This window comes from Dermacentor silvarum, chromosome 4 (assembly GCF_013339745.2).
Source record: "Dermacentor silvarum isolate Dsil-2018 chromosome 4, BIME_Dsil_1.4, whole genome shotgun sequence".
In the NCBI taxonomy this organism is placed as follows: domain Eukaryota; kingdom Metazoa; phylum Arthropoda; class Arachnida; order Ixodida; family Ixodidae; genus Dermacentor; species Dermacentor silvarum.
Window position 1 is genome coordinate 14,733,460 of NC_051157.2, and position 13,771 is coordinate 14,747,230.

Genomic DNA, 13,771 nt, shown 5'->3' on the forward strand with positions numbered 1-13,771 from the left:
CATGCTAACATAGAAACTGTAAAAAAAACTAATAAAATAACCCTCACCAATTTAATTGCAAAACTTGATAACATACCCAGCAGCAAAACTCGAAAACATTACTCGCAGTGCAAAACTCGAAGGACCGCTCAGCAGCGTTCAGTTTTACAGTTGTAATATATCAAGCTGTTATACATGGCCACATTTACTTGTGTTTTACTCATTACACATCAAACACTATTTTTTTATTGCGAGTGCAGGCAATGTGAAAAGTTGCTTCAGCTTCCATAGCGTTGCCTACTAATTGTGAAATGGAGTAGTTTCCTAATGGCTGCAGCTTAGTAACCTGCAGAGGGCACTTATATTTAGCTGTACGTTAAAGAACGTCAAGCCAAATTAATCTGGAGGCGTCCACTAGGACATGCCTCAAACCCACTGTGCAGAGTTTGGGATGTTAAACCTCACAATTGAACCTGCAGAGGGCATTCTCTACACATAAAGTTCTCACAAGGTGCACTCGTCACACGAGTAGTATACCTGCTCGTGGCTCCTGCTTGCACCTCCTGCTTCATGTTTTCCATCTCGGTAGAGAGCCTTTCGAGGGCAATGTCTGTCTGGCAGCGCTGCTCCCGAGATGTGGCAAGCAAGCGCTCCAGACTGGTTGCATCGGAGCGAGCCGTAGCTGCTTCGGTACGTGCCAGAGAAAGATCGTCCTCTAGGCGCCTCAAGTGACCAGAAATCTGGAAGAAGACATGCCATATTTGAATGATTCAATTTACAGATCAAGATATCATTTCTAACTGAGTGCGAGTCTTTTCAGAGCAAGAAATTTCAGCCAAGCAGCACACGGAAAGCAGTTATTTCTTCATACCTGTCTTGTTTTGCACTGTATCACCAAATATACGTAAGCAAAGTGCTAATTTGGCCAATTGGCAAGCACTGGGTAATAAAAAAAAGTGCCTTAGAACAAGACAACAAGCAAACTATACACACAAGTGCTATGTGGTACTATGATGTAACAGCTCGCTCAAACAATCTGCACACATACACACACATAAAAAAAATGTTTCACTAGATTTTTAAGAGCGCTCAGGTGTAAATTTCAATAATGCTGATTAAAGTGTTCAGTAATGTGCTGGTATTTTATTTCCTTCTTCACTGCGTATCGTGCACTGCTTCCTCTAGCACTTCTTCTCTGTGCACAGTTATTATTATTATTATTTATTTCAGCTTCAAAGCCAAAGGCATTACAAAGGGGAGTTGGTAAAGAAAATACAAATATAGTAGTAAACAGAACAAAATGCAGCGAGTAATTAATATCGATGAAAAATTCAAGTAACATGTTAGTATACAATGCTGGCTAGTGCATCACGAAAATGTTGATTGTTTTCAATGGAAGTTATGCTAGCAAGAAGGTATTTCTACTCAATTGCTGTGTGCAATGAAAAAGAACCAGAAAATGTTTTTGTTTTACAGGATAGAATGCTTAGATTAGGATGATGATCAATGCGATGTGCTGCATTGCTAGAATAAATTTATTGTGAAGAAATGGTACGGTGGTATATTTTATAAAATAAATTCAGGTGGCAGAATTTTTGACGAGCTACAGAAGACGGTAAGGCTGGCTCAGCTTGTAGTGCAATTATATGTAGCTAGGGAGAATAAAACGATCAGAGTTATTCCGCATCTGCATATTCTCCATATGCCTGAATTGCAAATTATAAAATGGTATTCAGGCATATTTCGTAGTTACTTGATTGTTGACAGTTTGTTCTTTGGCGAGCTGGTCCTGAAGTGATTCCACTTGCTCGACGAGCCTTGCACGCATGTCTGAGCTCTTCTGAAGTTCCTCCTTCAGCCGACTTCCCTCGGCAGCGCTGTGCTGCAGGGACTCTTGCAAGGCTGCCACAGTTGCTCCCAGTGAAGCCAACTTCTGCTCCTGCTCTGTCGTCACACTCATGTGCTGCAGAGAAGCAAACGCAGGGACCCAATGGCGGCCAGCAATTCCAACTAGAATGCAGTAAGAAACCTAACGGCGCAGTGACTGCGCAACATTAGAAGAAAGGGTAGGTGAAATTAATTAGATGATGCTCAAGTTTTATGAATGCAAGTCTGCAAAGGGACTGGAGCCTGAAGCGCATCGTCACAGTCTATGCTCGCCAAGCACTAGAACGGCAAGCATCCAGTTCTTCTTCACAGTGCTAGTAATTCCTTAAGTGTTACACTTTGTTTTCTTGCCAATACAGTCAATCTGAAATTAAAACATCAGTCTCCCGAGTTCAAACTTCAAAACTTTATTTTGAGGAAGCATAATATGGTTGGTTGTCAGCCAATGTTTAGTAGGATATCAAGGAAGCAGCAAAAATGTCACAATAATTAAGTAAAAAAAAAAAAAAAAAAAAAAAACACTGAGCAGAGTTCTGTGACATTGCAAAATTTCAGCCCCAGTTCCAGAGAAGCAGAATATGGAATGACAAAGCAGTGGTGCCTGACACCCCTCGGAGCATTTTCCCAACGAATAGGCATTTCAAGTTCCCGTGTAACTTTTCCTAGGCCTCATGCGCTCTCCTCAATGCCTCCATCTTCCCTTGCAGCAATGACGTTGAATACACAGCTGCTTACAATTAATGCACTCAAATGAACACATATTAACTTCAAGACATACTTGCAATGGTTGTGTCTAAGTGTAGAGGGTCTCCCATATAAGTGTACAAAGCTTTAGACAGAAATAGTAAGCCAGTTGCTTATGGCAGAAATTTAATTAGCTGTTCGAAAGAGCATTGTTCCGATGGTAATTTGGAAATATACCTACAGGGTACCTAATATACCCACATCTGTTAAATTTATCCTGCATGTCCCTTCCAATGCACAATTCTTTCCTACACACTTTTATCTCGATAAAGCTACCAGTTTGCAAATGACCAATATTTTAGTCCCCCAGCAACCACACAGAAAAACCCCAGTAAGCGCATGTTCCTGTGGCACCCTTAAGCCTATGAATCTTCTGCAGCATATTCCTTAGAATGCACACTTGATTCGCACCAAGTTTCATCTCGATAAACATGATACTTCTGGTACAATGCACTGTCGAGAGCTGCAAAGTTTTATTTAAAAAATGCTGATCATTTCCCATAATGTGCCTAATTAGAAACATTGGCTACTGCAGTTTGCAGCGACTCACTCGTGCAAGCTGCTGACGCAGGCTATTGAGTGTGGCATCACTGCTGTCTTGTTCTTTCTGGCTCTGCTCGGCCTGAGTCCGCAGATCAGCGTTGGCCGAGATAAGGGACCGGTACTGGTCCAAAAGATCTTCCCTCTCTCGATCCTGCAGAGAGAACAAGTGAGAAATGCGCAGCTGCTCGTGCATTCTAGATGCTAAGGGGTTCATATGCAATAATCCCAATTGACACTACTAGTATATGCCTATCTAACATGAATTAATAGATTTAATAGAAGATGCAAGTTTAACAGCACAAGAGCTTAACTGTGAGTGTAAGCTTTATTTTTCTTTAGAAATGGGATGCTTTTATATAGGAAGACAATCACATGCTTTTAGCAAGGACAATTTGATTGTGTTCCTACATAAGTATGTTCTATATCTGAAAAAAAGAAATGTTGCTGAAACTTGGCTACTGTGTTTGTTCGTTTCCTTGTCTAGATGCTACATGCACTGCAGCAAATTGGTCTTTAATGAGCCTGTCTTAATCTTTTAGAAGTGGTCATCCTATGCCTGTGTGTTACACCAACAGACATCCCCACAGGTAGCAGTCAATGTTTACAAATTGCAAGCTGGCTTGTATGCAGTTATATAGCACATGTTATCATGTTACATGGCGAGTCTGAGCTGCTAAATCTTTGGCAGTTGAAACTGCTCCATCATCAATGGAGGCATTCTGTTAAACTCACCCTTGTACGCAGGAGCTCTTCTATTTTGGCCACTTTAATCACATACTCCTGGATTTGAAGTTCAAGGTCTTTCTTCTGTTGTACAGCATTCTCCAAGTCAGATGCCATGTTCTGTATGCCAAATAAAAGACATGAAGATATAGCCTTCCTCTCAGATGCACTAAAACTACACATAAAAGCGAAAACGGTGATGGCTGACATGTATGAAGTGCCCATAAAAATATAACAGAAATTAGTTCTCATTATTTTCTTCTTCTAGCACCCGTCACTCACGTGTTACTCATTTACCGTAAATAAATTCTTCAAAGAGTGGTCACAATTTCTAAATACAGACCTTGTGCTCTTTCGCCACAAGTGTTAAGTTCTCATGAAGCCTCTGGTTTTCTTGCAGGAGGTGGGAATGGGACTCGGCTGCTGATGCAGCTTCTGCTTCCAACTCTTTCACTCGGCATGTGAGTCTCACGACATCACTCTCCTTGCTGTTTAGGTTGTCTTGCAGCTTGCTGTGGACATTAAAATGACGTTTATTAAGTCAAACAGCATTCACGCATGCTGCCATGAAATTCTGATAATTCAAAATCTCTAAATTCAAATTGACAGATAATTCAAACTGTTCTGTTGGTCCTGGCAATGTCCTATGGATTTCAATAGAGAAAAACTCCCACGAATTTGAACTCCAAGAACCATACAATGGTTACCGTATTTTGAACAAAATCTCTCACTCCATGCAGCACTTTTCGGACAAATCTGAGCCAAACTGAGCCAAAGGCGAAGGTTCGATGCATTGCTAGCACTGGAAAGCAGAGACCGAACCGGAGCAAGCAGAGCAGCCTGTGACCTCCTTTCACATCCGGCTTAAAAGGAGCAAGAACGGGCTCCCAGCACCCGCTTGATCGTATTACCGTGTGCTCATCACGCCCCCCTCCTAATGTGCGCTCGCTCCACTGCGTCATCTCCGACATTGGGCATGCGGGAGTACAGTGCATGTGAAGCCACCATCCTTCCTGGCTCACCCTCACACGTTTTCCCTTGCACCCACAGCAAATGGCATGCAATGTGTGATCTTATCACACTTGGACTTTATACGGAACCTAGGCTTCTTCTGGTACAGGTTGTGCCGGAGGAGGAAAGATAATACTTTTTCAATGCGGGCCCAGTGACGGTTTTGCATGCTATACATGCAATTGATCAGGCGCTATATTTAAAGGGGCTTTCCTTAGTTCGAACTCTGTTTTGTAAATTTTATAAATTTCCCGTCCCCTTGGAGTTCGAATTATTGAGATTCTATTATATAAAACAGGCTTCACCTTACTGCCTGAACCCGCAAGCAATGCAGGGCCTTTACACAAGTTTATCTGCTAGAGTGAGTTTTGCTGCAAGTTAAGCTAGGACATGGACATGCTGAAGAAACAGAAGGTATTGTTTGCACTTGATTACATGAAAAAAAGTTTTCTTTCACACGAAAATCGGGAATAGAGAGACTCGGGAGCACCACAGCTGCCTCTACTGTCATGTCTCGCTTGTGCTGTCCTCCATTGATCAAAGCAAAGAAAAAGCAAGCGAGGGCGCAGTTTGCAAATCCGCTCAATGCTTTCTTCATAAGCGTCCGAATGACCTGAATTCAAACAGGCTACCAGCCAGCAGGTGTGTCAAACCAAATGTGGTAAAGTAAACAAGAGATGCTGCATACTGATACTATTGCATTGTGAAGTCAATTTTTTTATCGTGACACTCAAATACGATGCCAGATTTGAGCTTGATTTGCTGCTGCATTTTGTCTGACACATATAGACAGTGACTTACTCGATGTGTGATTCTGTAGCTCGGCATGTGAAGTGGGCAGTCTGTGTATCTTTATCCTGGAATGGAAAAAGAAAAATGCAGTTCAGATTATTTAAAATTTTTTCACTAGTACAAATTCCTTTCAATAGAAAAAAACAAAGCAGGACCTTAGCCAAAGGCTAGTTATGAATCTCACATAAAGAACATACAATCTAGAGACAGCAACGACTAACATTACACAACTAGATACAAAAATAAAAAAAATTATACAATTACTTAAGGGACATTACAGTACTTTTTCAGCCCTAGTTAACTAATAATAGATTGTCAATTCCTGATGCCATAATACAAACAGGTGCAGAATGCACACACACTGACCTATTGTCTAAGGTGCACAACACAGTGGTGGGAATGCCCTTCAGCATTTTGAAGCAGCCATTGGAGCAAGCAAAATCTACTTTTCGTGCACATACTGCCGTGTTTAGAGCAGCCGTAAGATTTACATGAAAGTGCACACAGAAAAACGAAATATAGTTTAATATTCTCTTCAGTTTACATAATAATTTTTGCTCATGAGAACTAGGAGCAAAATATGTGATTCACCGCAGCATGCCACGACAGCAGCGGCGAGCACTAACAACGACATGCTACCAGCGGCGCTGCACGAAGCGTGCAAGGACCATTAAAAGGACACTGCTATAAAGAGAAACACTGAACAAGTTTAGTCTGATGACCACTCTCTGCAATTTTGCAGTAATAAGTACATTTATTAGAAGAACACCAGTGCCCAGTGTGACGTCGCGGATTTCAAAGTACTTTTTCGTATTTGGCCAGTTGTGGTTTGGCAATAATTCTTGAAATTTGCTAAGTACAGTCTTCCGCTCTCCTAGGATGGAATGTGGTACAACTTCACCGATGCACAGTTATCTGGGCCCAAGCAGACGGCATCAAAATCTGACATCACAGCGAGCTGGGGCATCTCCTTTTCTAGCGAAGCCGAGGCTGCGCATGGCTTTCAGCACGAGCGCATATACAGCCCATGCACCCTGTTTTAGAGGTACAGTGGACTCTCGTTGATACGATTCTGCATAATACGTTTTTCGGGATAATATGTTTCGTTTTTTTCCCGATAATACAATTTGGCTGGGTAATACGGTTTTCGGATGATACGCTTTATTTTCCGGTTCCCGTGAATATCATAACAACGAGATACCACTGTAATGTTCCGCGTGTGCAAGGAGTGGGTGTGCCAAGATGGCGTTGCATCATGTGCGCTGTCTTCCAGTGCATTCAGTATTAAGTAATCTCGAGTATCGAAGACGCATTGAAGAAGCAGACGAAGAATTTGCTCCCCACTGCAGCGCTTTGGATCATGGCATCGTCCCACCAGGGTCGATTTAAATGGGTCACGAAGCTTCGGGCGAAAAGCAGTCCAGAACCAACTGTCGCTGACATCGACAAAGGCGGTTATGAGAGCAGTGATTGAAGTGCACTAGGTGAGTAGGGAACAAACTTTGCTAAAGAAAAGCCTTTGTTTGAAAACAAAACACAATTTGATTTCATTCAACAAAAATAAAATTCCTAATTAATTTTATATAAATGTGGCGTGGCAGGAAGGACAACTCTCTTTCACTTTATCATTAACAATAAATACCCGTTTTTGAGCATGAGCAAAAAAGGGGGGGAGTTCACATCCTTACCAATTGCAGTGCAATGCAGCTCTTGTAGTATGCCAAAAGGTGCGCTTGTAAAGTTCACCTGCTACTATATGCCCCCTCACATGTTGGATTGTTTGCTTCTCGACGCTTGTCTGAATACTGATGGCGTGTTTGCGACAGTAGCGCACCCAGGATTTCTGCCAGGGGGGGTTTGACAGTTTGCCTTAGTTTGCCAATACCATCTAAACAGCACTAATTTCAATTTATTCACGGGAAATTGTCAAAAAATGGACTTTTTGCACAAGTTTGCGAGTGTGCAGACGATTGCGCGTCTTACATCTTAGTTGCAGTACTCAAAAAAGGGGGGTTAACTCGGCCTCAGGGGGGGGGGGGGTTACAACCCCCGAACCCCCCCCCCCCGTCGGTGCGCCACTGGTTTGCGAGGTGTGTTTCATTTGAGGGTCAACGCGCTTAGTCAAAAGTAGTGAGTTACGACCGGCAGATGATTGTTGACTTAGCTGTCTTTACGCAGCTGCGCTGGCCAACAGGCATGATGTCTGACTACGCGACCAGCATTCAACACTCAAAGCTTTTTTCAGCCTGCAAGGAAGCGATGTTACATGGGTGAGATTACGAGACCTGTATGGCAGGCATTTCCCTGCATCGCTTTCTGCGCTAACAGGTTGAAATACTCGTCAAATCAAGTTACGGGACAGTTGAAAATACTGCTCCAATGGTGGCCCCTGAAAATAAATTTGGCACCTTTGACAACAAAAATGATGTCACCTCATTTTTTATTGGATATGACCATCACTTTATTTTATGTTCCGCCGGAAGTGTTCCCTCGTCATATAGACGGCACTAAGCCCCACGAACCGCCGATGAACGGCTATGTTTTGAACATATGGGCTTTTACTAGAAGCTTCGGTACCTGGTGCATTTACCAGGTTCCATGTGGGTGATACTATTTAACTGCGGGGGCGGAGTGGATGCGAAAGCGTGGCTGGCTTTGCTTCGCACTCCTTCGTTGCCAACTCTCAAACTCCAAAAAAATATTTTTTTTTCTAATTCAAATTTGTTTTTTCCGACTGCCTAATAACTTGGAAAATTCTGCGACCCCTTCAGTGTTAAAAAAAAAAAATCAATTGGCGACTGCACTTATTTGCATAAAATATTAAATTTCAATATAACGAAATTTTGGTATAATAAGGCAATTAAATTGCTGATTTTACAGACTCCAATGTGTGGAAGTTCAACTGTATTATCAAAGAAACAGTTGACAAGAGACTGAACCGCAGTCTAGTACACGATCACCATGCGTGTCGGTATATTGCTGAATGCTAAATTCAATGACCTCAAATTCTTCTGAAAAAAAAGAGTAATACGATGTAACAAATAAAGTTACAAGCAAACAACAGGGATAAGTATGGTGGACATTGATTTCATTTTTGTATACAGAGTCCAATCATGCATCAGCCCTCTATGCATAAAACTACTGCGGTGATCATGCAATCACAAAGCCAGCATGGCTCCTCCTAACTGCAGTGTAGCTTCATGCACGCCTCACGGTTGGCGCATAAAAATAGGAATTAATTCGATTCTCTCGTCTGTCACAAAGGCTGTCTCACTGACTGTAAGGCCATGAACGAATGTGGCCAATGAATGTAGCAGTGCCACACTTTGTATTGTATTGCATGGTAGCTTCGCAATTTTTACACCACTGAAACTATGTAGTGGCGCAGTAGCGTCACAGTTTAGGCAAAAAAGGCCGTTTTGGAGCAGTATGGAGCAACAAATTCTAGTTGGTGAAAATTGGTGCAGTTGGCGCAGCATTCTTATCACTGACAACATTGATAACATATTAACAAACAGATACTCATTGATATTCATTATGAATTAGCACAGCAAACCTTTTCATTTCTTTACTCATTAACGGCCCTTATGGCCCAGTAGCATTGAGAAAGCAAATGGAGCACGCGAGATTAGATTTAAGGAACCAAACCTTTTCCTTGAGTTTTTCAGTGAGCAGGGCAAGCTGGCGAGCCTGGCTGTCCCTCTCCACAAGCAAGTGATCACGCTGCTTGGACAGGTTCTCCACTGTGGCTGTCAGCTTGTCGACTTCCCTCTGGAGCAACTCCAGCCGACTCAACAACTGCTCATCTTCTGCAGACGGCTGGCTTGCTTGCAGATTCTGTGACGAACCATCAGATGAAAGTCAAAATCTACACACTAAGCTACAGAAAGCAGTATGACGCGACAGCTGGCCAAATGTTCCCTGCCTAGGACAGCTCCTGAAATGTTTCACAGCACTGCATCTAATACTTTTTTGAAGGAAAGTTGTTTAATTTGTCGAATCCATTCTGGTTAGGTAATAGTGGCAAAGTGCTGTTTGTCACACAAGGTTATATCACCAGCAGCAAAGGTTATGAAGCCACCGTGCTGAGGAACAAGAGCACTTGTGGGAATTAATTTTCCCTGCATGACGATTATGCAGTGGTGATAACCAACTCATTGCAGTTGTGCAGCCATGACAAGAGATGGCACTAGTGCTCCGATACCTGTACAGGCTGGGAGCACAGGTGTATGAAGGGCTTTTTTCTTTATGTTCAGCTTCAGAATGTGAGCACGCTTGAATATGCTAAGTGCACATTAGGTTAGAGTCACAATCTTGTAGCAGTGCTGTCCATAGGGCGCTGTTGCCATGTCCCATTATAGATACCATGATCATGGCAAATCAGTCCCCATCATTGCTTCATTGTTGTTCAAGGAAGATGAATGTCACAGGATGCAATAGATTGAAGCGCCCTACACGGGCATTGCTATCAATCATCTATCTAGTACTTCAAAGGCCTTTTAATCTGGTGACTAAGCTAACTCATGTATATATAGACTGTTAGTCACATAGAAACTCATAATTTTGCTCATGCTCGAAGGCTGTCAACTCTCCTGTGGCACCAAATGCCACCACATGCTGCTTAATATGATGTAAGACTCGTAAGTGAAAGCATCTTCTCAGTCAGCTTTGGCATTGTCACTTCGGCTGTTTACGTAATTTCAGAATCGAAACTTCAAGTGCTTAATGCAAGCTTTCAAGTCACTGATTTGCACGGTCACACCTTGGGATCGGTCTGGTTTCCACTTTCGCTACCACTTGATGATGGTAGTTTATGTCGTGTGTTTCCAGACTTGAGCACCTGATGTAATCGCATCAACTCATCCTTGTAGTGGTCTCTTCCCTCTTCAAGGAACGCAATTCTGCACTGCTGTCTGAGGCAGCCGACTGTCCCTTGTTGGCCTAGCAGGCCCTGTATCTCGAGGAGAAGCTGTCGTTCTGCAAGAACACCAACAGGCCTAGCATGTATAGAGTCAGCTTACTTCAAACTCCTAGGAACCACAGATTTCTGCTTGAATTATCACATGTTTGAAGTAACCAAAATTGAATAAAGCATGGTGCAAAACATAATTATGGCTTATTGCACCCAACAGGTGTACACACTGATCTGTCTATTTGAACAGACAAAGGGCCAGAAAAGGTACACACAGAAATGTGTAGATCCAGGTGCAATAATAGTCGGCTGACTGTAGCTAACTATTTGCAGTTGACTATTTGTGCATTATGAGTGTCCTTCAGTCAGTCATATTAGGCTATGTTTCTCTGCTCCGTGGGAGCCATAAATAAGTTTATCCATGATAACATCCATGATAAACTTGTTAAATTAGGCATCTTCAACATGTCTTGAAAACATAGCAGGTTGAACAAGACATTGAGATTAGCTTAAATTAAGTGGCATTGTTATGTAATCATCTGCATTAAAATTACCATGAGTCTACTAGCTGTACCTTAATGTTTTGCTGCTGCATACGTCATTAAAAAAGCATCAAAACACAGCCAACATTAGAACTGGTAAAGCGGTAACATCAAAACATACACATATGCGCAAAAGGATACCGACATGCATCACAAGTACTAATTAAATTGCCACATAAATAATTGATTGTTCTTGATTGCTAGGTCGGGTGTACAGTAGAGTTCCATTAAATCCGATTTCTTGGTTATTTCAACCCCAACTAAAGGTTCTCTGGCCAGTACCCGTACATTTCTATGGGGCCAAACATTTGTTATTTTGATCCCGTAATTAGCCCTCACTAGATAATTTGCACTTGGCTGGTCATCACCCACGTGCCCTACCCCAATGGTGACCACTATGGTGACTCCAGTAGCAGCATTGTCTGTCTTGGCAGTGCTTAGGGTACAGTGAATGCAAGGGTACAGTGAATGAAAAAACATCTTCTCCCATAGAAAAAGCTTATTTTCGGACTGGATAGGCAAGGTGTTGGCCACCACCCTATTTGTGATGTTGTGGAGTCGTTTCATAAATGTAGAATATCAAACATGCAATTGACCGTACAGAAAGCAAAATGTTATGGTTCTTCATAGACAGTGATGAAGTGTTGTCTGGGAGTAATCACAATTAAGTAAATAAATTTCAATTCTGTGTAAGTAAGGTTTCCTGGTTTCATCGTTTTCTGATTGCCAGAAAATTGGATGCATATTCGATTTCTGCTTTGTTTAGGAGCTCTTATGTCATTTTTACATGACATCATATCAATTTTACATATCACATATCGTATTTTACATTTTACGTATAAATTTTTCTGCTTTCAACATATAAAATGTGGATACGTGCTCGATTTGTAGACGTTTAGAATTGGGGCAAATACTGCCAAATAGATCAGCAAGTTTTGGTGTTTTTCTGCCTCTTGTTTAATTCGGCCCACCAGATAATTCGGCAAATTTCGTCGGTTAATTATGGCCGAATTGACAGAAGTCGACTGTACTAGGAACTTATTTTATGTTGAGTAGTACTAACCATTACTAGCCAGTTCTTTCACTCGTTCCTGCAGCTTTTTCTTTTCGTTTTCCAGCGCTTGTATCTGCTCCTCAAGCGTGTCGCCTTTTGATTGTTGGTCAGCGTGCCTAGTGGCACTTGTTGGACGTTTCTGCAGAAGTAAAAGCAACCATGTTTCATAACACTTTGAGACAATACATTTCGAAAAAGAGATGATCACTCACGCTTTTTACTGACTTTGGGTCTCTTGCCCGTGGATCTGTTTTCCGATGCAGGTGACCGAACTGTTACATTCATGCATGGATGCACACAAAAAAGAAAACGATGAGTAAATACAACAAGTCGAGCATCACGGACACAGATGCATGTAAAAGGAAGAAACTGTACCCATACACCGAACTATGCACTGGATGCACCAGGTCTCGGCATAGCGGCTCCAGGGTACTCAGAAATTAATTTATTCACTCTATCCAGAACATTCAGAGGTCAGCTTTCTCACAAAGCTTATTTGCCTGATGGCTGAGATCATCCCATGCTGAAGCATGGAATTGAAGAGGAAAGTCTAGTGTTACGTGTGAAGCATATGTTTGTAGCATAACCTAATGTGTTTTTTAAGGTGGTAAATACATAAAGCAGGGTAGCCATTCGGCCTTGTTGTTATTGAATTGAATTGAATTCATTTGCCAAAAGGATACAAAATGATGAAAATAAATGAGAAGCAGTCTGGATTTTTAGCATCAAGCTAGTTTGGATCCATACATAGATAATAACAGAGGTTTATATTTATACAATATCAATTTCAACAGTTGTGTGTTTATGCAAGGTAGCAGACATCTTGTATTGTAATTATAATTAACATTAATACAGGTCTTTGTAATGGTGTTTCAGCTTAACAAAAAGCATTTACTTTGTTTTACTTGCACAGCAAGACTGTTCCACAAAGTGCAACCAACGCTAGGTAGCTGGCTTTTGCCATACACACTTTTTACAAGTGGCTGCAAGAAGTTGCTTCGTGTTGGAAACCGGGAAGACATGAATGATGAGCAGTGAAGTGGACAATTGTTAGTTATACAGTTATACACCATAATTGTAGTTTTATAGTTTATTAGCAGTTTAAGGGGCATGATTTGACATTTGTTAAAGAGAGGCTTGGTAGGGATTGCATAACTTGAACTTGACAAAAGCGAATTCCTCGCTTCTGCAGCACTACAAGTGGCCTTTAGGTAAGAATCATATGTATGGCTCCACGACTCTATACAATATGATATCTGACTGAAAAAGAGCAAAATATAGATGTTCTCAAAGATGGTACATCGAAAAACTGGCGACATTGAAATATCACAAAGCAAACACTGCTGAGCTTTTAACATAGCGAATCAATATGCATTTTCCAGTTTAAATGATGGTCTATTACAACACCTAGATATGTTATACTATTTACACGTTCAATGGGCTCTTCCTCTACCTGAAGCACATGTACACATGACATACTAAGCGCAATAAAAAAAAGGACAGAAGGAAGGTGCAACACATGCACTAACTTTTTTGCTGTTGCTGTTAAAGCTAGCACATGTGTTGCACCCTCCTTCTGTCCTT

The 13,771-nt window shown here is 41.6% G+C and overlaps 1 protein-coding gene across 1 annotated transcript in view; it reads right to left on the reverse strand.

The window, feature by feature from the left end:
• Positions 1-13,771, reverse strand: part of LOC119449493 (centrosomal protein of 135 kDa) — a 29,873-nt gene that overhangs the window by 9,200 nt on the left and 6,902 nt on the right. Inside the window, exons 7-16 of the mRNA XM_037712674.2 lie at positions 12,400-12,459; positions 12,197-12,326; positions 10,442-10,656; positions 9,328-9,516; positions 5,689-5,744; positions 4,220-4,388; positions 3,886-3,996; positions 3,161-3,304; positions 1,733-1,942; positions 517-719 (exon numbers count right to left, since the gene is read on the reverse strand). Coding sequence (XP_037568602.1) covers positions 517-719; positions 1,733-1,942; positions 3,161-3,304; positions 3,886-3,996; positions 4,220-4,388; positions 5,689-5,744; positions 9,328-9,516; positions 10,442-10,656; positions 12,197-12,326; positions 12,400-12,459 — 1,487 coding nt within the window. The remainder of the gene's footprint in view (positions 1-516; positions 720-1,732; positions 1,943-3,160; positions 3,305-3,885; positions 3,997-4,219; positions 4,389-5,688; positions 5,745-9,327; positions 9,517-10,441; positions 10,657-12,196; positions 12,327-12,399; positions 12,460-13,771) is intronic.